Source organism: Bos javanicus, chromosome 3 (assembly GCF_032452875.1).
Source record: "Bos javanicus breed banteng chromosome 3, ARS-OSU_banteng_1.0, whole genome shotgun sequence".
NCBI lineage: Eukaryota > Metazoa > Chordata > Mammalia > Artiodactyla > Bovidae > Bos > Bos javanicus.
Window position 1 is genome coordinate 120,357,412 of NC_083870.1, and position 25,088 is coordinate 120,382,499.

At 64.4% G+C, this 25,088-nt stretch overlaps 2 protein-coding genes across 3 annotated transcripts in view; one reads left to right on the forward strand and one right to left on the reverse strand.

Annotated features, from left to right (window-relative positions):
- Positions 1 to 1,587: 1,587 nt before the first annotated feature.
- Positions 1,588 to 19,966, forward strand: ANO7 (anoctamin 7; the record flags this gene model as incomplete). Its single annotated transcript, XM_061413185.1, is given in 39 exon segments — positions 1,588 to 1,773; positions 1,775 to 1,825; positions 2,000 to 2,111; positions 2,489 to 2,601; positions 3,198 to 3,334; positions 3,641 to 3,713; positions 3,852 to 3,932; positions 4,155 to 4,227; positions 4,822 to 4,934; positions 5,924 to 6,076; positions 6,517 to 6,625; positions 6,751 to 6,918; positions 7,101 to 7,168; positions 7,422 to 7,500; positions 7,503 to 7,598; positions 8,820 to 8,911; positions 9,286 to 9,400; positions 9,403 to 9,566; positions 9,827 to 9,906; positions 10,344 to 10,746; positions 10,819 to 10,893; positions 10,895 to 10,962; positions 11,536 to 11,623; positions 11,706 to 11,929; positions 13,403 to 13,493; positions 13,619 to 13,750; positions 13,885 to 13,961; positions 13,963 to 13,989; positions 14,465 to 14,519; positions 16,036 to 16,128; positions 17,110 to 17,170; positions 17,173 to 17,262; positions 18,671 to 18,829; positions 18,832 to 19,058; positions 19,061 to 19,092; positions 19,374 to 19,426; positions 19,429 to 19,621; positions 19,727 to 19,911; positions 19,914 to 19,966. Coding segments are annotated over 39 exon segments (4,449 nt in total), but the record flags the coding sequence as incomplete, so codon positions are not given.
- A 3,749-nt stretch (positions 19,967 to 23,715) lies between these two features.
- The window catches only part of HDLBP (high density lipoprotein binding protein), a 58,439-nt gene continuing 57,066 nt past the window's right edge, over positions 23,716 to 25,088 (reverse strand). For both annotated transcript variants that reach the window (XM_061412924.1, XM_061412925.1), the window contains exons 25-28: positions 24,812 to 24,997; positions 24,407 to 24,523; positions 24,177 to 24,305; positions 23,716 to 24,087 (exon numbers count right to left, since the gene is read on the reverse strand). In XM_061412924.1, the coding sequence (XP_061268908.1) occupies positions 24,001 to 24,087; positions 24,177 to 24,305; positions 24,407 to 24,523; positions 24,812 to 24,997 (519 nt within the window). In that variant the 3' untranslated portion in view covers positions 23,716 to 24,000. The remainder of the gene's footprint in view (positions 24,088 to 24,176; positions 24,306 to 24,406; positions 24,524 to 24,811; positions 24,998 to 25,088) is intronic.

Consider the following 25,088-nt stretch of genomic DNA (forward strand, 5'->3'; position numbering starts at 1 on the left):
TATTCTGGGTCTCATGTATTTCCATGTGAATTTTGAACTTGTCAATTTCCGGAAAAAAAAAAAAGCCAGCTAGAATCTTAGTGAGAGCTGTGTTGAATCTGTGCACCAGTTGGGGGCTGTTGCTGCCTCCCCCGTGTTGTCTTTGAGTTTCTGCACATGGAACGTTTCTGCCTTTGTCTGGAGCTCTTCAGCTTATTTCAACAGCATTCGGCACTTCTCAGCGTCTAAGTCTTGCACTTTCTTTTGTTAAATTTATTTGAGTTTCATTTTCGCACTGCTGTAAGGGGAATTATTTTTCTCTGTTTTATTTTCAGCTTGCTTCCTGCTCATGTGTAGAGATGCAGGTGTTTGTATGTTGACTTTCCAATCTTGCCAAAACGGAGATCAGTTCTAATAGTTTTGTAGTGACTTCCTTTGGATGTTTTATATACAGATTACGCCATCTGTAGACAGAGACAGCGTCCTGTTTGTATTTACCTATTCATTTCGCCTTCCTGGGCTGTCTGTCCATTCTTGCTCATCTGCACTTCCACCTGAGGGTCTCCCTCAGCCCGGAGAATTCCCTGTGGGTCTCCTGTGGAGCATGTGCGTGGGACTGACTCTCTCAGATTTCAGTTCTTTCTGTCTCATTTCTGAAGAACACTTCCGCTGCATAAAGAATTCTTGTTTGCTAATCAGACCTTTTGTCCATCCTTCCCTCTTTTTCGTCTTTTAGCTCCACGGTTGTCATGATGTCACCGTTCTCTGCCAGCCCCACCGTGCGGCTCGTCTCTGAGTCTGTCTCTGACTCCGTCACCTTTTGTACAGCGTTCAGTTTTGTTTGGGCAGGAGGTGCCCTGGATCTGCCCGAGCGCGGTGTCAGGCGTCAGCTCAGGCCCACTGCGGTTCTGCACTCCTCACCAAGGGGCGCTTCTCACCCTTGCCGTGAGGTCCTTACTCCCACGGTGTTGCCCAGCGGCCTCAGCTGGGAGGCCGGGAGGCCCACCGATCACCCCCTCCCTGGAGGAGCTGCCGCTCTGAGCTCCTCCTGAGGTTCTGTCAGCCCCGTGCCTCTGGCAGCTGCCTCTGGGCGTGACCAGCTCAGGAGGTCCGAGCACCCAGGGGTCCCCTCAAGCCCGAGGCCCCTCAGCAGCCCCGAAGTCTGACCTCCATTCCCCACCCAGCAAGCCCTCTGCTCCCTCGGGCTCTGCTGCCCTGCCCCGCAATTTGGAAAGCGCCCTTTGGGAGAGAGCAGAAGTGAACGCAGGGCTCACCTCACAAGGGTCCCTCCTCTCGAAGGCCTGGGCTCCCCAGCCAGGGATTGAACCCAGGCCCCCAGAAGTGGACGAGCAGAGTGCTAACCATGGGACTGCTTTGTCCAGCCTTTCCAGTTTCCAGGGAGGGAGCTAAGGCTGGAATGTCTCACACACGGAGCGTTTGAGGGGCTGGTAGACTCCAGAAGGGCGGGGGCTACGCCTGCAGGGGTGGGAGCCACAGGGGCTGCTGAGAGCGACCCCAGACCCTCCGCAGGCCTCCCTGTCCCCCTCGGCAGCTGCAGGGCTGTTCCAGAAGCTCTCCTCAAGCCCTCCTGCCCCGAGTGGAGGCTGAAAAGGAAACCGAGGAGGAGCCCAGCGCTCAGGAGCCAGGGAGGATTCCTCCCTGGGCTGGCGTCCCCCAGACGGCCCATACCTGTCGGTTCCAGCACACTCTGTCCTCATTTGGGAGGAGGACCTGAAGCAGGGTCGGCCGCTGGACGCCACCCACGACAAGACCGGCACACACAGGGCCTGGAGGGACAGACAGCTTCCTGGGCAGCCTTCGTGCAGCCGGACTACACGTGGACCCAGTGCCAGGGGGGTGGCTGTGGAGCCCAGGCTCAGCCTTCATTCCGTGACCTCCGACCTCACCCCACAGGCCTGCGGGCACGGTGCCCAGAGCCACGGGTCAGATCAAGCCTCAGCGCCTCACTGGAGGCCCGGCCCTCAGTGAGCCCCGGTGGCTGCGGAACCCCTGACCACAGGCCGGTGTAATCAACCCCTACCTGTTGCAGGAGGCCAAGTTCCTCGGGGAAGCCAGAGCCCGTGGTCCCTGGAAACTCAGGAGCCACCCTGCGTTCACCCACTCCACCTCCGGTGTTAAAGTTTGGGTGTAGACGCAACATGTCACCCTGACTCTCTCTGTTCACAGACACTCATTCCCGTGCAGTCTGTCGGCTGTAACAGTCGGTGTCACTTGGATGCTCCAGCCGGGTGGAGGCAGCGCCCTCCCCTCACGTCCTCTGCCCCGACCCCCTGGGCCGCCCCCCGGTCCTCTGCCCTCCTTTCCGACCACCGGCCTCCGGTCCCTGGGGCCGGCTCTGCCGTCAGGGTCACTGGTCCTGAGGTCAGTCACATCCGTTTCTCGGGCGTCTCTGCACACATTTCACGCCACCAAACAACACAGCCAGCTTTGTCTGCTTGAGCCTGACGGAAGGACTTGGGGCCACGCCTCCTGACACGGTGGCCGCGAGGCCCACGCGCGTCGCTGGAGTGGCTGCGCTCGCCCGCGGCCCTGGGTGAGGCGCCTCCGTCTCCCTCTGTCCTCGTGTGCGGGGACGTCCGACCTCCTCCCGGCGGGGCTGCTGTGAGTGCGCACGCGTGTGCAGGGCACGCTCCGCCGTCAACGGGAACCCCTGTGGACACTTGGTGGCCTCAGGCTCCACAGTCTGCCGAGGGAACGGAGGTGCGGTCCGCATCCGCGTCGCCCCGATTCCTAAAGACGCGCGACGTTTCTGCACACGCGCGGGCTCTGCGTGTCCCCAGGCGTGAACAGCCTTCTTGTCTCATCTGTACCTGTGCTGCTGGGCTATCCACATTGTCCTCATCAACACTGGATGCTGGTGTCCTGGGCGCTTCCGGCCTGGCCGTCCTGGGCACCAGCATTGCAGCGTCCTGGCTGATGGACCGCGTGGGTCCCCTCCGCCTCGGGTTCCATTTCCCGCCCTCTGGAACAGGAAGGGTGCGCCCACTGCCGCCGCCCCCTGCCCCCTGCCCCCGGCTGGCCGCGCTCCCTTCCAGAGCCACGTAGAAGCCAGCAGACACGCACGGGGGACTGGGGCCAGGACTCCCCCTGGTGATCGGGACCCTCTCGACAGTCCAATGAAGAGAGGGCATGAAAAGCCGCCCTGTGTCATGGAAACAGATGGCGCACAGGTGTGACTTTGCCGGACCTCCCTCCAGACCTGTTGCCCCAAGTGGGTGCGGGGCACCCCGCGGGGGCAGCACGAGTGGCTTCCGCCACCCACTGCCCAGCACCCTCAGCCCTCAAAGCAGATGGGGCCTTGGCTCTCGGCACGCGTCTCAGCCAGCGGGCATGAGTGTGCCCACCTCCAGGCGCCTGGCCCGGGCGGGGCCTCAGCCTCAGCACACGTCTCAGCCAGCGGGGACGCGTGTGCCCACCTCTGGGCGCCTGGCCGGGCTGGGCCTCAGCCTCGACCTCGGGGGAGCTGTGAGGGCTGTGACGGGAGCTGCAGTTGAGACTCACTGAGGGGGCCGTGTGGGACAGCCGGGGTGCTCAGAAGGGATGTGGGGCCCTGGGGTGGAAGGTGCCCAGCTCAGGGCTCCAGGAGCGCGTGGGACCCCTCTGCGCGCGGCCATGGCCACACCCTCCCGTTCGCACACAGCCCGTGTGCGCACTTCTGCTGCGCGTGCGTGCGCGCGGCCATGGCCACACCCTCCCGTTCGCACACAGCCCGTGTGCGCACTTCTGTTGCGCGTGCGTGATGTCAACAGATGCCCCGTGGCTTGTCGAAGGTACAGCCGTGCGGTCATTACCCACGGAAGCTGTTCTTGCCCATGAGCTCAGGAGCGCTGGTGGCCCCGCTGGCCTTGCAGGGACCGTCACAGTTCGGCAGCTCCCAGAGGCAGGTCCACAGGTCCCGCTGCTATTTACCACGTACGTTTGAAACGGCGCTGGTGAGTTTCTACCTCAGCTGCAGAAATATCTCTTTGCTCAGTGTGAATGGATACACACATACGCCCATGCACACACACAGCGCACCCACACAACAGGCATGCACACGTGTGCACTCACACACGCAAAGACGCCCGCACGTGCCACAGGCACACACACCTGCGCACACACGTGTGCACCCCAGGCTCTCATGGAGCCCGTGGTCCGTGCCGCCTGACGTCCAGGACGAGGACCGCGTGCCCCCGGGCCGTGCGCTGCTACCATGCGGAGGACCTAAGTCGGAAGCTGCCCTTGCGGGTACGGGACGCCTGTGACTGCGCTCCACGCTGCTGTTCACAAGCCTGGGGGCTCCCGCTCCGTGTCCTTGAGAGTGCCTGTGACCCACCCCCCCCCCGGCTCCACGGTGCTCCCAGAAGCCCTGCTGCCAAGTCGGGGGAGGGGCGGTCCCCCCCGAGGCAGGACTCGGGAGGGGTGGGCAGTGTGTGCAGCAGCCAAGGCCACCTGGACCCCCGGACCGGAGCCCCCAGGCCTCCCGCTGAGGGCTGGCCCGGCCAGCGGGGCTCCGGGAGGGGCGCAGCTCCTGGCCAGCCTCGGGAGGGCAGGCCTGGGGCTGCTCTGCGGCCCAGGCTGTGGGTGGCCCTGGACCGTCGTGATGTGGGGGTGGACAAGGGGAGGCCACCGCTCTCTTGCCCCTTCCTGCCGAGATGGCTCTGGGCCTCAAAGGGACTGAAGAGCAGCCCTGGAGCCCAGGGCCCGGAGAGGGAGGGGCCTCACCTGGTCTACACAGGGTCCACAGCCGGGCCACGGCGGGCGGGAGCAAACCCACACACCCCCACAGCGCTGGCGTCCACGTCCCCTCAGGGTTGGGGGGCAAGTGACCATCCCTTCCAGGAGATGCCAACCGGGCCTCCAACCGGCTGGCTGGCCTGCTGCAGCGGCTGGGCATCCAACAGCCTGCTGAGGCCGTGCCCGACGTGCCCTGGAGTCACACTCCTGCCGGTTCAGTGAGCCAACTGTCCAGTAAGGGGGCTCCTCCGGCCCCAACAGCCTCAGGCGGGCCCAGGGAAGGTGAGAGAATCACCAAGCAGGAGAACAAAACCTGCCGCTCTCCCCAAACTCTCCCCTCAGACCGGGGGCGAGTCTCAGGCGGGCGGGCTTCCGCCCATGTCATCTGCATCAGTCAAACAGGGAAACTGTGCTGGGGGCTCATCTCCGACCCCAGGGCCTGGATGTTAGGCCCACGCCCACCCAGCTCCATGATAGCGGTGGGTGGGCAGGTGCCCCGGGGCTCTCACACACAAAATGCAAGAAGCCGGTCCACACTGTTCCTGGAGTCCTTCCCTTGGCACGTGACTCCCCAAAGCCAGTCACAGCCTCACCCAGCATGCAGGTTACGGCGGCACCCAGGCCTGGATTAGCACAGAGACCCCCGCGCTGAGGACACCTCCCTTCTGGGCTGGGGGGCAGAGTCATGCCCCCTCCGCAGGGCTTCTCGAGATTCTGGGTCCAGGGCAGGCCCTGCGGTCAGCCACTGGCCAGACACCGCCCAGAGAGAGGCCTTGGGTGCCGCGCTCAGAGCCCCCGGGCATGCAGACTGCCGTGGACTCATCTGCCCAAGCACTGCCACTACCCTGCCCTGGGGGTATCTGTGCCACCCAAGCACTTGCCGTGACCTCAGGAGAGGAAGAGCCCCACGTGGGAGCCGCCCGTGTGGCTGGGGGCAAGGCCGCCCTGCAGGCCTGACGGAGGCCCAGGGAGCTCTTCACACCTGCAGGTCCGTAGCGGGGACAGCCAGGCCCCCTTCTTCCCCAGCGCCACGGGCACCAGATGGTGAGTGGGGGTCCCAACCTGGCTCAGAGCCTGTGGCTCAGACCCAGGGCCCCCAGCGGGCAGCAGAGGCCTCTGTGGACACGGGAAGGCTGGCCTGTGCTGTCCAGAGCAGCGAGGCCCCGTGGCTGGGAACCTGTCTCCACCTCGTGCTTGGGGCCCACAGGCCCGCAGGGCCCCAGTGGATGTCACTTTCAAGGACTGGCAGGACTTGCCAAGGCCATGGGGCCTGGGCAGGTATGGGTCCAGTGGGTCAGTGAGGACAGAGGCCAAGGCCCACGGCGGCAGCGTCCCTGAGAACCGCGGGCAGGGCCGGCCGGTGTGGGGGGAGGGCTGGGATGGGTCTGCCCAGGAGAACTGGCCCCTGCAGACCAAAGAGCAGGGCCATGTGGACTTCCCAGCAGGGCCTGGGCCCCCCTCCCGACACAGGCCTCCTGTTGGGGGAACGGCTGCCCAGACCGAGGGGCCAGCACAGGGGCTGTGCTTGGCAGGGGTGTGAGGTCAAACCCAGGCCAAACGCCACGAGCCCAGCCTCCCAGCCAAGGCCAAGGCCTGCCAAGTGTGAGAACACCATCTCCGGGGCCGGTGCCCGGGGAGCAGGGCAGGAGTGGGGAGGCCGGTGCCCGGGGAGCCAGGTGGGGCTTGTCCTCACCGCTATCACCGGGCCCCAGGAGGCTGTCGTGGGCTCAGCCCGGAGGACCTGCGAGTCCCTGCTGCACGGTCACACGACCTGTGACAGGCCTCCCACTCCACTCCCAGCTGCGCGAGATCCTGGCCAAGGCCTCTCTGGGCCACAAGAGGAAAAGCCTGTTTGGGATCGACTGGCTGCCGGGGGCAGGGGTCTTCAGCGCAGCCTCCCCTGAACGATGTGAGTCCTGGGGGCTGGAGGCAGGAGTAGGGGGCAGGAGCTAGAGGGGGAGCTTCCAGGCGAGGAGGACCCCAGGTCCTGCCCTGGGGACATGGGGCAGCTGTGACACCCCTATGATGGGACAGTCTGGCTCCTTGGGCAGCTTCCCCTTCGGGAGGCTGCCCGCGCCCCTCACAAAGCCAGGTCACCGGGGCATTGCCGGGTTGGGGGCGCTCACCACACCAGCTGCCGCTGGACAAGACTCAACCACCTTATCACCAGCCCTGACAAAGAGTCCACTGCCTGGTCAGGAGGTGGGCGGGGGTCTGCCCCGCTCCGTGTGACCTGGGGGTCTGCCCCCCTCCGTGTGACCTGGGGGTCTGCCCCCCTCCGTGTGACCTGGGGGCCTGCCACCTGCCGTGTGACCTGGGGGTCTGCCCACTGTGCTGGGGAGCACCTCTCCTGCTTCTGGCCGGTCTGCACACTTGGGCGGCAGGACCCCCGCCCAGAGACAGGGAGCCTGCTCAGATCGCAGTCACTGGCTCCCCAGGGCCGCCACTCCAGGTACCTCCTCTGCCCGTTACTGGACCCCGGCAGCCCCAGGACAGAGGCCCTCCTCAGAGAGGCCCTGCTGGACGGCTCACCCCAAAGGGCCTCCTGCCCTGGAGCAGCAATCCTGCTCCCTGCGGTGTCCGCCCTCTGTCCACCACGGCAGGGGGGCCTGTGGGGCTCACCCAGCCCTGAAGCCCCCGCACCTAGACCCCAGCCTGGTGTGGGGAGGGCGCCTCCACCTGCCTGCAGTCTCCCCACCTGACAGCTCCTCGTCCCCAGCGCCCTGGCGACACCCCCGCAGGACCCGCAGGCCCCGGGCCTCAGCCAGCGGCAGGTTCTGCTCCGGACTGGGCCCGCCGGGGCAGGTGGGGCAAGCAGCAGCCCGTGGGCCGCGTGCGCAGGGCTTTTGGCGAGAAGGTGGCCTTCCACTTCGCCTGGCTCGGTGAGTCCCGTGCCCACGCCCTCAGGGCCTCCTGGGCCCGACTTGGCCTTCAGGGTGACATCTGCTAATCGGTGCCCCCAGGGACGAGCCATGCCTGGGGGTTCAGCCAGCGGCCAGGCTGACTCCTCCAAGGCCAGGGCGCCCTGGCCAAGCTCCGCCCTGCCCAGCCGCTTCCCTGCACCATAAACCGTGCATTGGTAAACCCTCACCATGGGTGTTCTGGGGGGCCCCCCTTTCGACTGCCAATGCCCCAGCCCACCAGGCATGTCTCGAGAAGCCTGGGGCCACCCCAGGAACTCCCGCCCCGGAGGAGGTCACCCCTGCCCGGGGCCCGGGGAGAGCAGCCCCCTTGCCTCCTGCAGACAGGCTGGCACCCTGGGGTTGGCTGTCTGCCCCAGGCACCCGGGCTCCTCCTTCTGCTTACGACTCTACCCTGCCCCGCACAGCCATGCTCCCACCGTCCCAGCTGCTGAAGCCCTTTCTTGCCTCAAGGACAGCAAGTGTGCGAGCCATGCTGGGGAGCTGTGCCTGCCTTGTACACTGACTGGGGGACACAGAGGAGAGGCCACCCATGGTCACAGTGGACCCGGGCAGGGGACAGGGCATTGGGCAGGTAGGGTCCCAGGAGGGCAAGGGCCCTGGGGCACAATGGGAAGGGCCTCCTCTGGGTTCTCGACAGACTTGCATCTCAGAGGTCACTCTGGCCAATGCAGGGGAGGCCAGACGCCAGGCTGGGGCGGGCCTGGGGGTGACCTGTGGGAGGCGGACGGGGTGCTCGTAAAGGACCTGGCTGCGGCGGGCTGGGTGCAGAGCCGGAGGCGTCAAGAACGACCCCAGCCTCCAGGACTGGAGTTTGCTCAGCAGGGTGCCTCTCCAGGAGGGGCCCCATCCCTGGCGTGTAGATGGGAAGTGACTGAGGCTTCAGGAAAGGGGGTTCCAGGAGGCGCGGGAGCCTGGGGGTCAGCAGCCAAGGTCAACAGGGGGAAAGGTCCAGAGTCGGGGCGCGAGGGCACGGGGACGGAGCTGCCCAGAGCTGCCAGGAGCACTGCCTGGGGGCCATCCCCTTGCGGCCTCCTCCCAGAAGGCCCTGCAACACCCCCACCCCACCCCTGCGGGGCTCCCTGCAGGTCGTGCGGCTGTGCAGACCTCTCCAGGGCTCAGCCCAGCCATGGAGACCAGGCCCACCCAGACCACCCAGAGGCGACGCCAGTATCCCCTGAGGGTTCTACGCAGGTTGGCTCCTGCCAGCGGCAGTGGTGGGCACGCGGATGTCCCTGGTGGGCTGCATCATGGTGTCCTCAGACACACCCACGTAAGCGTCCTCTGCCCTCCGCTCGCAGGCTGGCCCCGTGTCTCCTGAGGTGGGTGTGTGGTTGGAGGGGCTCCCAGGTGCCAGGCCCAGGGCAGAGCTGGGGGTAGAGGTGAGCATGGAGCCCCCCCAGCCCCCAGGGGTCACGGAGGGCCCCGGGACTGGGCTGGAAGACTGGCAGGTAGATACGTGTGCTCCCGGGCAGACACAAGTGGGCAGGTGTGTCCTTCCATCAATTGTATTGGCACGTGCCCTCGTTTCTCACAATAGTGTCAACGTTTCTTATTGTGAGCAAGTGACAGAGGCTAGCTTTTATCTTAATATACAGTTGAAATGTCAAAAAGTTATCTCAAGAATTATCATTGCATACACTTTTAAAAGAAATGCTGGGCCTGGCAAAGACAGCGGGGAGACAGAGGGCAGGGCTGGGGTGAAGGCAGGCGCGTGAGTGGTGGAGACAGCTTGGAGCTGTGCCCCCTCTGCCCGGTCTGCCCCTCTGGCTGCTCTCCCTCACCTGCGCCCTGGTCCAGAGAGGAGGGTGGGCAGGCGAGGGTGGAGGGCAGTCCCCTGCTCACTGGTCCGGCCACACCCCTCTGGGGAGCCCCGCTCGGCACCATGCAAGGTTGAGCACCCTGTGCGTTACTCACCCAGGAGGCAGCGTCCCCACCGGCTGAGGCCGGCTGGCCCCCAGCCCGCAGTGCTCAGCGGAGCAGCTGGGCGGGAGACGCTATGGGAGCTCCTCCTGTTCCTCCTGCTATTAGGAATGGCAGCCAGGAAGGTCAAGCGCAGGACCCCGAGCACACAGACCTCAGGCACAGAGTCCTCAGGCTGCCGGTTTCCTCAGCCTTTACACTTCCAGGGTGGGTCAGCTCTTCCCTGAGCGCAGCTGCGAGGCCTGCACCCACACTCCTTGGGCCAGAGCTTCGGGGCCCAGGACGGACCCACAGACAGACACGTCTTCAGCACCCTGCTGGGAACCTGTCTGTGCCAGTGTCCTAGGTCTGCCCTAACAAATGACCACAAATGGGCATTCAAACAACAAGCTGCTTTTCTCACGGTTCTGCAGGCAGGATCCAGTACTGCCGGTGTGGCAGCTGGTTCCTTCTGGAGAAGGTGCGAGTGTCCAGTGGCTCTGGGGCTCTGACGCCGCTGGCTTGTGGCCGCGCCGCTCCCATCTCCCCCGTCTTCATGTGGCCTCTCCCTCTGTGCAGGCCACGTCTGTCTCTCCTCCTCCTACAAGGGCTTGTCGCTGGTTCCAGGTCCCCCTAATCCAGGTGCTCTCATCGGGGGCTCCTTATCCTAATTACACATGCAAAGGCCTTTATTCCAAGGAAGGCTGTATTCTGATAGCCTTCCCATCAGAACGTATGTACAGGAGGATGTATCTTTTCAGGAGCACAGTTCAAGCCACTACAGTCCACCCTCTGGCCCCCATGAGCAAAATACAGTCACCCCCAACCCAGTGCCCCAAAGTGTCACCCACTGCAGCGTCAACCCGAGTCCCCAGGCTCATCTCATCCTGAGTCGGGGGTGGGGGAGGTTCTGGGGCAACACCGCTGCCTCCTGCGCACCAGACGGTCACCGCCTCCAGGGTACAACGGTGGGCAGGCGAGGGACGGGGCTGGGGGGCATTCCTCGAGGGCGGGGCAGGAGGGAGAAAAGGGCCCAGTCCCAAGCCCGGGGGAGCCCCGCTGCCCCGTCCAGGCCGGCCAGCTCCCTGGCCACGGAGCCACGGTCTTCTTGAGTCTGTTCACGGCGCTGTGGGCCGTGCAGCTCCTGGAAGCGGATGAGCGCCCGCTGGCCTACAGCCGAGGCTGCTGGAACTCCGGGGACCTCGAGGTGGGCGGTGCCCCGACGAGGCCCCGCCCCCAGCATGCACCCCGCTGAGCACTCCCCCTCCCCCGCTGGGAGCGGCCGCGGCCCCAGTTTTCCGCCTCAGCTCCCACAATACTGAATCCCACCACCGCTGAGGACGAGCCCTACTTGCCCTGAGAGGAGCCGCCTGCGCCAGGTGCTGGCCAGCTCCGTGGTGGTCCTGCCAAGGGTGAGGATCCCCGCTGCCGGGCGCTGCCCATCAGGCCGCTGTCCTCAGTGAGCAGTAGCCCCCACTCCCCGCTGTGGGGCAGGGCGTGATATTGTCTCTGGGACCCAGGAGGCCCTCGCTGTCCTCAGAAAGGCCACGGTGTTCCTGGGCTCCAGGGAGGGGCTGAGCTAGGAATCTGGGCCATAAGAGGCAGGTGCGTGTGGGGCAGGGGCCTGGGCCATCCTTCAAGCACAGGTCCCCTCACCCTGTCTTGCCCTCTAGTCAGAGGGACTTCCTAACTGACCCCCTTCGGAGATCTCAAGAATTCCCAGTTTCAGCTAGTGAGATGGGGGTTGGCTGACAACAAGACACAGAGGCCCCTGTGCTGCCCAGAGGTCGCTGAGTCGCCCACCTCTAACTCTAAGGAACTGCCCACCCCTCCTCTCCCTGCCGGCCACCACTCGCTGCCCAGCAACCCGCCAGGAGAGGCCGGGCGCACAGCCTGGTCTGGGAGTGGGACAGCATGCGGCTGTGCCCTGAGGGTGCTGGGGTGTCAGGCTGAAGCCGCAAGGCTCATGCACCCGCTGCCCCACATGTGGCCATGGTGCTCTGTGCCTGGTGCCCATCACTGTGTACCGGGCCCTCACGGCCATCCTGGTGTCCGGGCCAGACAACAGCATCCTCGCAGCCTGGGTGAGCTTCCATCCTTGCTCCTGCTGGCTGGCTGGGTGGTGGGCTCTGGTTCCCTCCTCCATCACCCTGCCGTCCCCCATAGGCTTCGCGCATCACCAGCCTCACGGGGTCCACGGTGCACCTCGTCTTCATCCTCATGCTCTCCAAGATCTACGTGGCCCGGGCGCACGTCCTGACGAGACGGGGTGAGTGCCGAGAGCACTGGGCGCTGGCCAGTGAGGCACCGCTGGGACGTGTCCCGTCCTCCCGCAAGCCCCTTAAACGGCAGTGGGCGGGTGCCGGGGTCCAGCCCCGGCTGATCCAGTGAGGCGCCGCTGGGACGTGTCCCGTCCTCCCCCCAAGCCCCTTAAACGGCAGTGGGCAGGTGCCGGGGTCCAGCCCCGGCTGATCCAGTGAGGCGCCGCTGGGACGTGTCCCGTCCTCCCCCCAAGCCCCTTAAACGGCAGTGGGCGGGTGCCGGGGTCCAGCCCCGGCTGATCCAGGGTATTCGAAGGAGAGACGGCGTAGGCGACCTATTCATTTAAATATTTATCAAAGATATAAAGAGTAATAGAATGAGGATAGCTCAGTGGGGAAATTCAGTGGAGAAAAGAGGCTGAGTAGCTTGGTTTACGCGGGAGACCAATAAAACTTCAAGACAAGAAGTTGGCACCACTTACGTAGGCCGCAGGCGTCCTTCCGTTCTCCCGAAGGAGAGGAGACACTGAGGCCTCCTCAGTCGGATCTTAGAAGCCCAGGCATAATTAGTAAGCGTGGCGGGTTCCGCGCTCCAGATGGAGACTCAGCCAGAATTTGAGAGAGAGAGCGACATGGGGAGACCAAGTTTCGGTGAACAAGGCCCGCACTTTATTTTCCAAAGTAGTTTTTATACCTTAAGTTGTGCATAGAGGATAATGGGGAAAGGGGTGGAGTCATGCAAGGACAGCAGTTCCTGGTCCTAATCAAAGCCAGGCTTTCAAACTTATCACATGCAAGAGTTCAGGTGAATTGCATCATCTTCTGGCCAGGAGGCCTGTTAACATTTTAAGAAACTTATTTTTCTCTAAAGGTGATTATTCTAAAGTCAGGCGCCAGCCTCCAAAAAGCATTGGACAAAGCTGCGTTCCTATAGGGCAAAGGTGAGGTGGGCTCAATCAAGAAAAGAATTAACTCAAGGGTCCAAGGTTACAAACATTGAGGCTACTACTTACATTTCTATACACCCATTATATCAATCAATACACTGCCAAGGACACAGTAGGTAAGGGGTATGGAGACTTAGCAGCAAACATTGGCCCAATAAGTGAAAAACCCTTCACCGATACAATTTCTAATCAATCTTCTAACTGCTCAAAGGACTCTGTATTTAGACAGTTTAGAACATCTCATGCCTCTCACAGTCGGGAGGCTCTGAGCAATCACATGTGGCCGGAAAAACCTATTCAGGCAGGCTAGAGGATTTCCAAAGGAGTTTGTAGGTTGAAACACTATCACACGCAGGAACTTTATTAACTGGAGGTATAAGTTAACTCCTTTTTCAGAGAGAGGTAGTGGGGGACAGCCCCCCGTAAAGTCAGAGGTGTAGGTGAGAGCACAAAGCAGAAAGTAGGCAGACTCTGGTTTGGGGGGCAGATGCTCGAGAATTTCCAGGGGGACTCCTGAGGCTCGATCCCACCTTTGCGTATGCCCAGCCTCCTTCCTCATGACCTTTGCCAGGGGCGGAGCTCCTGCTCCCGGCAGGCGGGGCCTCGGCGGGGGGCGGGGCGCCCCCTCTTCTGTGACCCGCTTCCGTTTCCTAAGGACAAATTCATCCGTCCACGAGCTGCACGAATTGCAGCCCTGGTCTCGGGACGGGACAGAGCCCGGCGCACACCGGGGAGACTGGGGCAGAGTGCGGGGCAGACAGCGTGCGGGAGGCCAGGGACAGAGCCCTGGGGAACCGCCCACAGTGTCCCTGCAACGGCGGGGCCTGGGAGTGTCCTCCAGCCGGCCTCTTGGGGCCCGCCTCCGTCTCAGCGCCTCCTTACCAGGCACCTCCGGCGCCCAGCGCCCCAGACCCGTGCCCAGCCCGCTTTCCGGAGCCACAACGTATTAATTCTTACCGGCACTTGCCTGGCTCCTCCTCTACCCGCGGAGCGCTTCCAGAAGGTCCTGAAGTCGGAGCTTCGGAAACGCGCCCTCCCTTCTTTCCTGAACGGATCTCTTTGAACGCCCGGGGGCAGGCCCTTTCCTCACTCCCTGCGCCGGGGAGGTGTCTGACGCAGGCACTCGCTGTGCCCTAGAGGGACGCCCAGGTCGAGTCCGAGGGCGCTTTCACCCGCAGGGTGTCCATCTTACAGTTCCTCAGTTTCTACTCGCCGCTTCTACACCGCTTTCTGCAAGAGCCGGTTAGCGCCTGCGCCGGCCACACCTGCCCGCCCCGCCCATACCCCGCCCATCCGGGCCCGCCACGCCCACGTCCCCGCCCAGGTCACGCCCACGCCAAGTTAGCCCCGCCCCTCAGCTCGCCACGCCCACTGGGGGGCCGCCCTGGTCACGCCCCCGTTCCGCCTCAGCCCGCCCCACCCAAGCCCCGCCTACTCCCTACTGGCCCGCCCCTCCTCAGCCCGTCCCGGCCCCGCCCGCTCCCAAACTGGCCCCCGCCCCTCCTTAGCCCTGGCCCCGCCCTACCACGCGTGGCCCGGCCACGCCTCACACGGCGGTCACGCCCGCGCCCCGCCCCCTGTGGCCCTGACACCGCCCAGACGCTCGGGAGAGGTGGGCTGGCACAGGGGTCGCTCCCCGATGCCCGCCGTGCCCACCTTGTGGTTCCGCCAGCTGGGCGGCGGGCGGCCGGGGGAACGGAGGCTTGGCTCTCCCCAGGTTCGGCGGCTACCCCGGCAACTGCTACACCTTGCTCGGGGTCCGCAACGAGGAGGTGAGCGCGGAGAGCCGGCGGTGGCCCTCCCTGGGCCCCACTCAGACAGCTGTCCTCAGAAGCTCACAATCCGCCTGTCCCCGTTGGCACCCGATTCGCACCCGAACCCAGCCCCAGTCACTGGCATGGGCCGTGAGCCGCCGTCGCTGCCGCAAGCTCGGTCAGCAAGCTGGAGGTGCAGAGGCTGACGGCCCCCCACGGGGCTTCTCCCCAAGGCGCCCCCGCCCCCACGTCAGCACAAGCGGGCTCACCTGCAGCTTTGAGAGACAGGGAACTGTTTTCTGGATAGCGGAAGCTGGTTTCCTGCAGGATGAAGCCTTGCTGTTGTGCGGGGTCCCCAAGAGCAGACCCCAAGGAAAGGCCCAGGATCAGTTCACGGGTGCGGATGTCACCCTGGGAAGCACACAGGGGACAAGGGCTGTGCAGAAGGAGGTGCTCCTAGGAGCACTCCAGAGGGGGTCACCACCTGTGAGCTTGTGGGCTTGTGGGCTTGTGAGCTCAACCCTGCCCCAACCCGCCTGAGACATTGTAGAAAAACCCTCAAGATGACCATCTGGTCCCTTCCTGGCTGAGGGCCAAGGAGGCACAGGTAGGGGTCCAGGAGTTGCCGTGGAACACCTCCCCTGAAAGCCCCTCTGCTCCCATTTGTTGGAGGAGGAGGGAGAACAGCAACTTTCCATGGGTCAGAGCTGCGACCCAGTCTGACAGCTCCCTGCGAAGGGGCTGTCCCTAAGGAGCCCTCTCCAGGCTCACATGTTGGGGAGACAGGGCAGATGGGCTGAGACTCAGGGCAGGACTGCGCATGGCACACTGCAGGCAAGCAGCCTGCAGTTACCAACAGGAAAAGTTCCCAACTCAAAATGGTTCCAGCAAAAAAATGCAGTTTCGTGGGCTCCTCTATCGAAAACACAGGAGGCTCTGTGAGCTCAGGGCTGACTGGAACCAGGTGTTTGAACAATTTTGCACTGCTTTCCCAGCACTGGCTGTGTTTTCAGGCAGATTCTTCAGGCAGATTCTCCTCTTCTGGTAGGGAAGACATCTTGCAGTGTGGGCTGACGTCCCAAGAGCCCAAGACAACATCCTCTAGCTTAATACCCAGCACAAGGCATGTTGTCCCACAGGTTCCCCCTAAGAGCCCCGGGACCCGCCTCTCACTGGCGTCATCAGGTCCCTGCTTGGTGAGGCCTGCCTGCATCCTGGGTCTGCCTCGGATCCACAGGCTAGGGTCAACCCCATGTGACTCCACGTGGTTCCCCAAAGAGCCCAGGGTGCCACACGGCCATGCCTCTGATGTCCCATAACATCTACCCGCTAGACCTGGGGAAGACTGCGGAGGCTTGAATGAGGTCAGGATGGGGAAGGAAGGGAAGGAGGGTCTCTGTAGGCCTCAAGGTGCCCCTGGCCTGTCTGAAAGGAACGTGAGGGCGTGGCAGGGGCCACCTTGGAGGCCCGGAAGTGTACAGGTGCCTTGAGGCTGGTCCCTCCCACAAGCTAACCTGAAGGGCGGGCACCACAGTGTGCAGCTGGGGGCTGCCTCGCCGAGCTGGCCCAGGATCTCCTGGTCATCCTGGTGGACAAACAGGTCATCAACACCATCCGTGAGATTCCTGTACCTCTGCTCCCCGGGGTGAGTCTCCCACCCCACCCCATCTGCCTGGAAATCATCCAGGGACCGTGGGACCCAGGAGTGGCTGGGGTAGCCAGCCCCGCTGGGAGAAGAGGTTGTGGGGAAGGCAGGTCCAGCCCACCTGGACCCCAGCGACTCGGGCACATGCAGGGGAGGCTCCACCCAGCTACTGGCCCATAGGCTCTCCGATGCCCCCACCCTGTGTTGCTGCTGCAGGCTCTTACTGGGGTCTCTTGCCCCAGAACTGCCTCTGGAGGGCAGGAGGCCTGGGTTCCTGGGTGCTGCCCCAACCACTGGTCCATCCTGTGTGTAGCCCACTGGGGCTGGGCCAGGCATTCTTCGGGGAGGGAGGAGCAAGGGGAGGCCCCAGGATTCCGGTGCCCTAATGGGGACACTGGAGTCCCATCCCCCGGTTCCACCCACTGGCACTACTGTGGCCGCAATCAAGGCACCTGGGACCGCAGCCCTGCCCAGGCCAGAGCCCTTGCACTGACCGCCCAGGGATGCCTCACATCCGGCCCAAGGCTGGACCCAAGCTGGACCCTCACCATCCCCTGCACACCTCATCTCCCTGGAGACTCCTGGGCACCACAAACCACGCTGTCAGACCTTAGCCCAGCCACGTGCCCTCTGTGGTGTGGCCCTGACTCTCAGGGCAGGCGGTGCTGGGAAGCTGAATTCAAGATTACAGCAGACAGGGTGTAGCTGGACGAGTGCAAGTGTGGGCAGCGAAGTGCCCACACACTCGCATCCTGGGGTCCTCATCCGCTCCCTCCTGACGTAGCTCCTGCCGCCTCCTCTGAGCAGCGCTGACTTGCCTCAGGGAGATTAGGGGGAGGCTGGCACGCTGCCCCACCAGGGGGACACGGGTGCCGAAGGCCTGCCCCTCGCTCTGCCCACCCTGGGCCCCAGGGGTGGGCTCAGACGCCCTCAGGGCCGTCTTCCTGGTGTTTCTGTCTCCAGGAAGCCAAAGGCTGCTGGCAAGGGTTCCGGCTCTGCTCCCAGAAGAAGAAGGCAGGGGTTTCCCTGGAGGCCGGCAGGAGCCCTGGGAGGTGGACTACCAGATTTTGCCCTTCGAGGGCCTATTTGACAGGTACCTCGAGACGGACTTCCCTGGTGGCTCAGACGGTAAAGCGTCTGTCTACAATGCGGGAGACCTGGGTTCAATCCCTGGGTCAGGAAGATCCCCTGGAGAAGGAAATGGCAACCCACTCCAGTACTACTGCTTGGAAAATCCCATGGATGGAGGAGCCTGGTAGGCTACAGTCCATGGGGTCGCAAAGAGTCGGACCCTACTGAGCAACTTCACTTCACTTCTTCGAGATAGGCAGGGGCCACGGTAGGTGCCATGACCACCAGCGACATGGGGAAGGGTAACTGCACCACCAAAGGGCCTGCCAGCCTCAGCATTCCTGTCTGCAGCTGCCTTGAAACACAATGTAAGGATGGGTATGACAGGGGGGCCCTGATGGAGTCAGGCCTGGAGAGATCAGGAAACGAATGGTGGGGGCCATGGCGGGGAGCACTCAAGAAAGGCTGGCTGAGGGCAGGAGGGGCAGCGCCCCAGGTCCAGGGACTCAGAGAGGACCTGGGGCCCCCGATGGGGCTCACTTGGAGTGGCCTTCATCTCCTCCCGCCCCTGAACACCGGGGCCAGAGCCCTGCGCAGGGCGTGAGGAGAGCAGTGAGGGTGCTCTGGCCGGGGCGAGGTTGCACGGAGGCAGCACTGGGGAACTGGGCTTCTCTGGACAGCTTTTCGATGCCCACACTCTTTGCTGGACCCTCCAGTGCCCTTGCCAGGAGGGGGCCTGTGTTCGGGGTTTATCCCCCGAATGGATGGGGTGGCTGCACTTTTTGAGGCCAGGGTCTGTGTCTCACGCAGCCCTTCTGTTTGATGACAGAGGGGAGAACCGCTGCACAGTCAAAAGTGCTGCATCTGAGCAAGGCATTGCTCTGAGCCTCCGGCGGCCAGAGCAACAGGGTTGACGCCAGTGGCTTTGTTCTGCGGAGGAAGAGGGCAGAAGGCACACAGGGAGGGACATGCTTCATAACGTGAGCGGGCGACCACTGGACAGAAGGCCGCCGGGCCCCAGGCTCTCCTTAGGAATCTTACATAAGAGCAAGGAGCCCCTTTCAAGGAGCCCCTTCCTAGAATCTTGCCACGAGTCCACAGGGCGGGCACAGCCCGGGAAGGACAGTTAAAGTCCCAGACCACAGGCGGCAGGGGGAGGCCGGGGACCAGCCAGAAACACACCCAGCTCTGTGAGAGCATTCCGGGGAGGCTTCCGGGAGAAGGGGGCCATGCCTTGGAGCCTGTGGGGTGAGTAAAAGCAGGGACTGTGGGCACAGGCAGGGGTGGTCCCACGCCTCCCTGAAGGGCGTGGTGAAGGGTTTACGGTGGGCAGTGTCTGGCCACTGGTCTCAGGTGCGCGTGGTCCTTATCACCGGATGAAACCCGGCGGGCGGAAGTCAGGGTAGCGCGCCGTGGCCACCGGAGGGCCTGACGGTGACCCTTATCCCCGCAGTCCTGCAGTTCGGCTTCGTTACCACCTTCGGGGCCGCCTGCCCGCTCGCGCCGCTCTTCGTGCTGCTCAGCAATTGGGTGGAGATCCACCTGGACGCGCGCCAGTTCATCCGCCGGGTGGCCGAGCGCGCGCTGGACATGGGCATCTGGTTCCGCATGCTGGAGGCATCCCGCACCTGGCGGGCATCAGCAACGTGAGCTCGGGGCGCGGCGGGGGCGGTCACCCGGGAGAGCGGGCCGGCCGGGGCGCGCGGCCGCGCGCTCACTCGCCGGCGGCCCGGGCGTTCCTGCTGGCCTTCTCGGCCCCCTTCCTGCCGCGCGCCCACTACCAGTGGAGCCCGGCCAGCGACCTGCGCCGCTTCGCCGGCTTCACGCTGGCGCCACCCAGCCCGCCTTGAGCGTTGCAAGCAGCCGCCCTTGCCGGTGAGGGCGCCGGGGGCGGGGCTCCCACGGGAGGGGCGGGGCGGCATCGGGAGGGGCGGGGCGACGGCCGGAGGGGCGGAGCGACGGCCGGAGGGGCCAGGCTGGGAGGGCCTGGCGCCCCTCACTCCCGCCTCCGGAGCTGCTCTGCGGGAGGGGATCAGCCGGGGCGGGGTCGGAGCTCCCGGCGCCCGCGGGCTGAGCCCGGCGACGGGGAGCGGGTGGCAGGCTGAGAAGGGCGTTGGCACCTCAGCCTGCCCCCCACCGCCGCGTGGCTCCCGCAGGTACCAGGCCTTCGGGGAGGATGATGGACATTATTCCCGGACCTACTGGACTCTAGGGCCATCTGTTCGGCCTTCGTCACGGTGTTCGTGGTGCCGAGGGCCGCAGGATGCTGGGCCCCGCTGCTACCCCAGGGCTCCACCCAAGGTCAGCGCGTGGTCCGCGGGGTGGGCGCGGCGGAGGCCGCGGGGTCGGCGCCCCTGCTGCACCCCCGCGGGCAGACAGCGGCCCTCTGCGTCTTCGCCTCCCGGCCTGGCCTCTGTCCAGAGGGCCCTGGGCACTGAAGGGTCCGTGGAAGCTGGGGTGGTCTGCCTTGCGGCCTCTGCCTCTTCCTGGAGTTTCCTTTCCTGCACTGAAGCTTGCTGTCCAGCTCAGCCCACGCCTGCGGAGCCCTTTCCCACCTCTGGCCCCACCCTGGGACTTGTGCCAAGGGGTGGGGGTGCGTGGCCACCCCACAACACCGCTGCTCCCACCCAGCACGTGGTGTTCTGCACTGGCGGCTCCCCGATCTCATGGAAACCGACACCCCTGAATCTGTGGCGAGCAGGTGAAGCGGGAGAACTACAGTGCCAAGCAGACGCTGGCTGAGAGCTAGGTGAGCCCCCACCCGCGTCCCCGCCCGCACTCTGCCTGGTCAGAGCCTAATCACGATGCTCCTCCTCTGCCCTTTCCTGAAAACAGGCTCTTTTTGGAACAACTGGAGCAAAAGAGAACCAAGCCTTGGGCTCAGAGATGAGTCCGGGCCCAGAGCCTAGGTTGCCAGGAGCTGGAGTCACAGCTCGCCCCACAGGAGGCGGCTTAGGGCCCTGGAGGAGGGGTGGAGGGTGATGCTGTCAAAGGCTTCCCACCTCAGAGGCCACCGCCCCCTCCCGGCCCCTCTGCCTCCCAGGCCCTGGCATGAGTTGGCCCCATGGCCCACTGTCTCCAGCCAGGGCACCTGGAGGCGGGCACGTGGTGCCTAGGGGCAGCTTTCCCTGCCATCTCCCGCCCAGCCTCACCTCCCCCCTCACCCAGGCAGGATGGCTCCAAAGCTAAGGTGCTGCCCCCCTCACATCGTGCCCCCACCCTTCACTGGCCTCTCCCGCCTTCACCTGCCCCCCTCCCCCATCCCTGGCCTTGTAGGCACAGGAGGTGGCCTCCACCGGCTTCACACGTCTGCCCCCCTCAGCCCTGAATGGGGCTCATCTCCCCTCAAGCTGATGGACTTGGGGTCTTCCGTATGGCCCTCCCTGTATCTGCTGCCTCTCAAACGGTGGTGTCCCCTCTCCCGCCAGCCCGGCTGTCTGGCCTGCCCCTCACATACCCCAGCTGGCAGCCCCAACCCAGACTGTTCTGGGCCACAGCTGAGTCTGCTCACCCCGCCCCAGGGCCCCTGCAGTCCCCTCCTCTGACAAGGCCTGCAGTTCGGGCGCCTTTCCCTTCCAGCCTGTCCACAGCCTCTGAGCAGCCCTTCCAGCGCTTTCTGTGGCAGCACCGGGCTCCTGCCAGCCTGGGGCCAGCAGCAGCCTCGCGGTGGCGAGTGCCTCGATGGGGAAGGTTTGGAGGGAGACTGAACTTTATTCCTTGAAGCAATCGGAGGAAAGGACATTCACTCCCGTGTTGGTAGATCTCCTTCTCCAAGTCTTCCCGTCTGTCTGCATGGGGTTGTCTTCAGGACGGGGAGCTTCACGGCACCTGCAGCTGGACTTCACCCACCGCCTGTCTTCGTGAGCGCCCTGCGTCTGCCTCCTCTGAGCGCCGATCACACAGCACCCCCAGCCTTGCCGGCTGCTCACTGTCCTCTGCTCTCTGGCTGCAAGCCCCGCGGCACAGACGCCAGGAGACAGTGTCCACTTGCGACTCCCTCAGGGGAGCGCTCCTCAGGGCGCACAGCACTGTGAAAACGGACACGTGGTTTTTAAACTGCTTGGACGCACTGCAGTCCGCCGAGCTCCTCCCCAGAACTGCCAGTCGACGCCTTCATAAAACCCACAGGTCCGGGCCTCAGGCAGCACCAACTATTTCCTGAGCAGGGAGGGGGTTGAGACTAGGGGCAGCTGCTTGCTCACACAGGGTCCAGAAAGCCAGCCGCCTCCTGTGTGTGGGCGGTGGGCTGCGCACGTGTCCTTGTTACAAGACCCACAGGCGTTTTCTCCCAGGTGGTGGTTTCTGCTGTTTCAGACTTTCAAAAGTAAACTTCTGGAGACGTCTACCTCCCCGGTGGCTCAGACGGTAAAGCGTCTACAATGCGGGAGACCTGGGTTCGATCCCTGGGTTGGAAAGATCCCCTGGAGAAGGAAATGGCAATCCACTCCAGTACTATTGCCTGGAAAATCCCATGGACAGAGGAGCCTGGTGGGCTGCAGTCCACGGGGTCGCAGAGTCGGACACGACTGAGCGACTCCACTTTCTTTCACTTACGGAGACGTAAGAAATCTTGGGCTTGCATGAAGTGAGCACACCAGCGTAACCAGCATTCATACAAAGATACAGTCCTGGTCACGGGGGTGTGGTGCCTGGCAGGGCCTGCCCCCACCGCCTTCCTTTCCTGCCTGAAGTGGTCACACCTTGGCCTCAGGGTCGGGACCCCTAGGTGTGACCTCTTCTGGGGGTACACCACCATGAGCCTTCCTGACAGCACTCTGCTGTGTGATGCCCCCTGAATGAAGACCACTTAGCCATCCTACCTGGCTGCCATCAAACTCTCGTCCCCACCCCCTGGTGCCCTGGAAGGTGTCGGGTCACCGTCTGCCCCCAACTGTGACGCCTCCCAGTGCCCTGGCTCCTGCGAAGCCGTTGGTTCAGGACTGAGGACCCTGTGCCAGCTGGGGGGCCGCACCAAGCATCTGTGGGTGCCTAGTGACCCTCCAGAGCATGCCAGACACGCCTGGTTCCCTGAGACTGAGCTCGGCAGGGCGTGATAAGACGAGTCTCAGCACACTGTATCCAGTTTGGGTTTTATTTTAGGATTTATAAAATTCCAGTGTCATCCATATTCACGAGCCTTCACACACGTTTGCATATTATCTCCAGATTTCAAAGCTAAGGCCAAGGGATGGATGGTAGTTACGGACACATGTGACACGGAAGACATTCGAAGAGGAGCTGGACACACGTCAGGTGCTCGCAGCCCCGGAGGCCGCAGGGCACAGGCCGGGTCAGTCACCATGTGACCTTCGACCACCATCAGCCCAGGCACAGTGAGGGCCGGGGCTTCGCAACAAACGCACACGCGCCAAGTCTCTCATGGGAAGGGAGCCGACCCGGGAGAGGCCCCGAGACCCTGCGGACAGAGGAGGGGCTCCCAGGGACAGGCACCCCTGGGGAGGCGGGAGGGCACCCTTCTGCCCTCCCCGGCCATCGGCTCCGCCTCGTCTGGGGCCGCACACAGGCCCCGTCGGCCCCACTTTACGGACGGGCATGTTCAAGGCCACGTGGGCCAGCGGGGACTTGCAGTGGGGAGACTACTCTTGGTCTGTTCAGGAATTGCAGTCAAGGTGACTGAGCCTGAGTTAATAAATGAGACAAAAACCCCCCATGGGGTGGGGGTGGGGCAGAAGGTGGGCTAAGCAGTGGTGACCCTCCTGAGGACACAGTCAGCTTCTCCAGGAGGTCGGAGACCACGGACCGGACAACTCAGAGTGGCCCGTCACCTCCGGGAGACAGATGGCCCAGGGCCCAGGGCCCCACCTTCCCCTTCACCAAGCAGCCTGCCCTGCGGAGACCTGGGGCCGCCGCCTGGACCAGCCCACCAGACTCCTGAGAAGGATCCGGTCCTCCGCCGGCTAGGACAGCCTCTGCACCCCAGGGCCAGCCGCTTACCTCTCGTACATGCGTCTGAGGACGTCTGGGGGGTGGCCTGCGCACTCCCCACTCTGGACTGCAGGGGTCAGGGAGGGCGAGGCCTGGAACCCAGTGGACTGGGGGGGCCGGGGGCGGGGAGGGTGGTGGAGCCGGGGGCTGGTGGGCGCGGGAAGCTGAAGGTGGTGCAGAAGAGCAAACAGGCCTGCTGCAGGGAGGGGGGCCTCAGTGGAGGGGTGGGGGTCCCAGCTCCCTCACCCCCGCCTGCGTTCCTCAGAGCCCTGCCCTGCGGCCTCGGCTCTGCCTGTGGGGCTGGGCGGTCTGGGGTGGACGCCCGACGTGGAGGCCAGGCCGTCTGAGAGCCGCCCCCACCGGCCTCCTGGTCCTCGGGCGGCCCCGGGCTCTCGCTTGGGCCAGTGACACCCAGTGTGCACACGGGGCCTCCCCTCGACCCCGGGGTCTGGGTCAGCAGGCTTTCCAGCAGCTGGAAGAGGCGGGTGGTCCTCGCGGAGGACGTCTGCGGCAGGCAGGGGAGAGAGAGGTGGGAAAGGACGAGGGCAAACGTTTGGCTTTTATAAAGTCAAGGAAATTTATTTCCTGAGGTCATGACAGGAAGCAGGTGCGGCCGCAGCTGCGGGCTCTCCCGGCGGGCGGGAGCTTGGCCGCTGAGCGGGGTGACTCCGAACCACGGCCTCCTTAGTGTTCACGAGGTGCCGAGCGCAGGGCCGGGCCGGGGCTGCTGGCTTCGCTGTGAGACCTCAGGGCGGGCGGGATCGACACATACGCAGGGTCCAGCCGCTGGATCAGAGTGAGACGGACCCTCGCGGGGCAGGTGCTGCTCCTTGGTCATTATCGCTTGGGGCCCCAAGGCAGGGTCTTGGGGGCCACCTGAGCCCCGAAGCTGGGGAACTCCTCGGAGCTGCTCATGTCGGGAGCCTGTCGGGGAGCACACGGCTTCAGGGACAGCCGCCCCACAGCAGCGCCCGGGACAGCACAAGCGCGGGACGCCGGGGCCAAGGCCTCACCTTCTCGCTGCTGCTGGCGGTCCAGGGGGCGTCGCGAACGACAAAGCCCTTGGACGGCGCCTTGGACTCCTCGTGGGCTGGGGGCTTCAGGTACAGCTGCAGCGCCTCACTGTCCACCACGTCGGCCAGCTGGGGGCACAGGCGGCGTCAGTTTGCGGCAGGGGAGCCCATCCCGGCCCGGGGGCCCATCACCCCGGGCCGTCGGGGCCAGCCGCCCCCGCAAGACTCACGTATTCCTCCTCCAGGTTGAGGATGTGGTCGATGGCTTCCTCCACGTTCTCTGGGAGCCCCGTCACGGTCACGCAGTTGGGGTCGGGCGCCCCACTCTGCGGGAAGCGGATGTCCACCTGGAAGGAGTGCACACAGCCAGGGTGGGCGAGGCCCCGCCGTGCGTGAGCGCACGGCCCCCTTCTAGTGGAGGGCCCCCCGCTCCGGGGGCGCCTGCCATTCAGAGTTCACGCTCCTCCGGACGCAGAGCCCGCCGCTCACTGCCCACAAGTGCCAGCTGTCCCCGCTGTGACCCCACAGCACCTCACCACCTGAGCCTTGGGTCTCCGACGGTTTGGGGGTGTGCGGCCCATCTCCCCGCCTGCTCTGAGGATGAGCTGCACTCCAGGCTCACCTTAGGGACTCACCTTGAACTCATCCATGATTTTGCGGATGGCTTTGCCACGGGCACCGATGATGCGGGCGTGAACGCGGTGGTCTAGCGGGACGTCCTCAGAAACCATCTGTTCAAGCTCACCCACGATCTTCAGGATGGCGTCCCGGGCAGCCTCTGTGTTCTTCTCGTAGCCTGTGATGGTGATTTGGTCCTGGGGCTGAGAGAGGATCTGGTCAGAAGAGGGCACCCCAGGGACACCTGACCGCGAGCACCAGGGGCATGCACCACGAGGGTGCCACGAGGAGCAG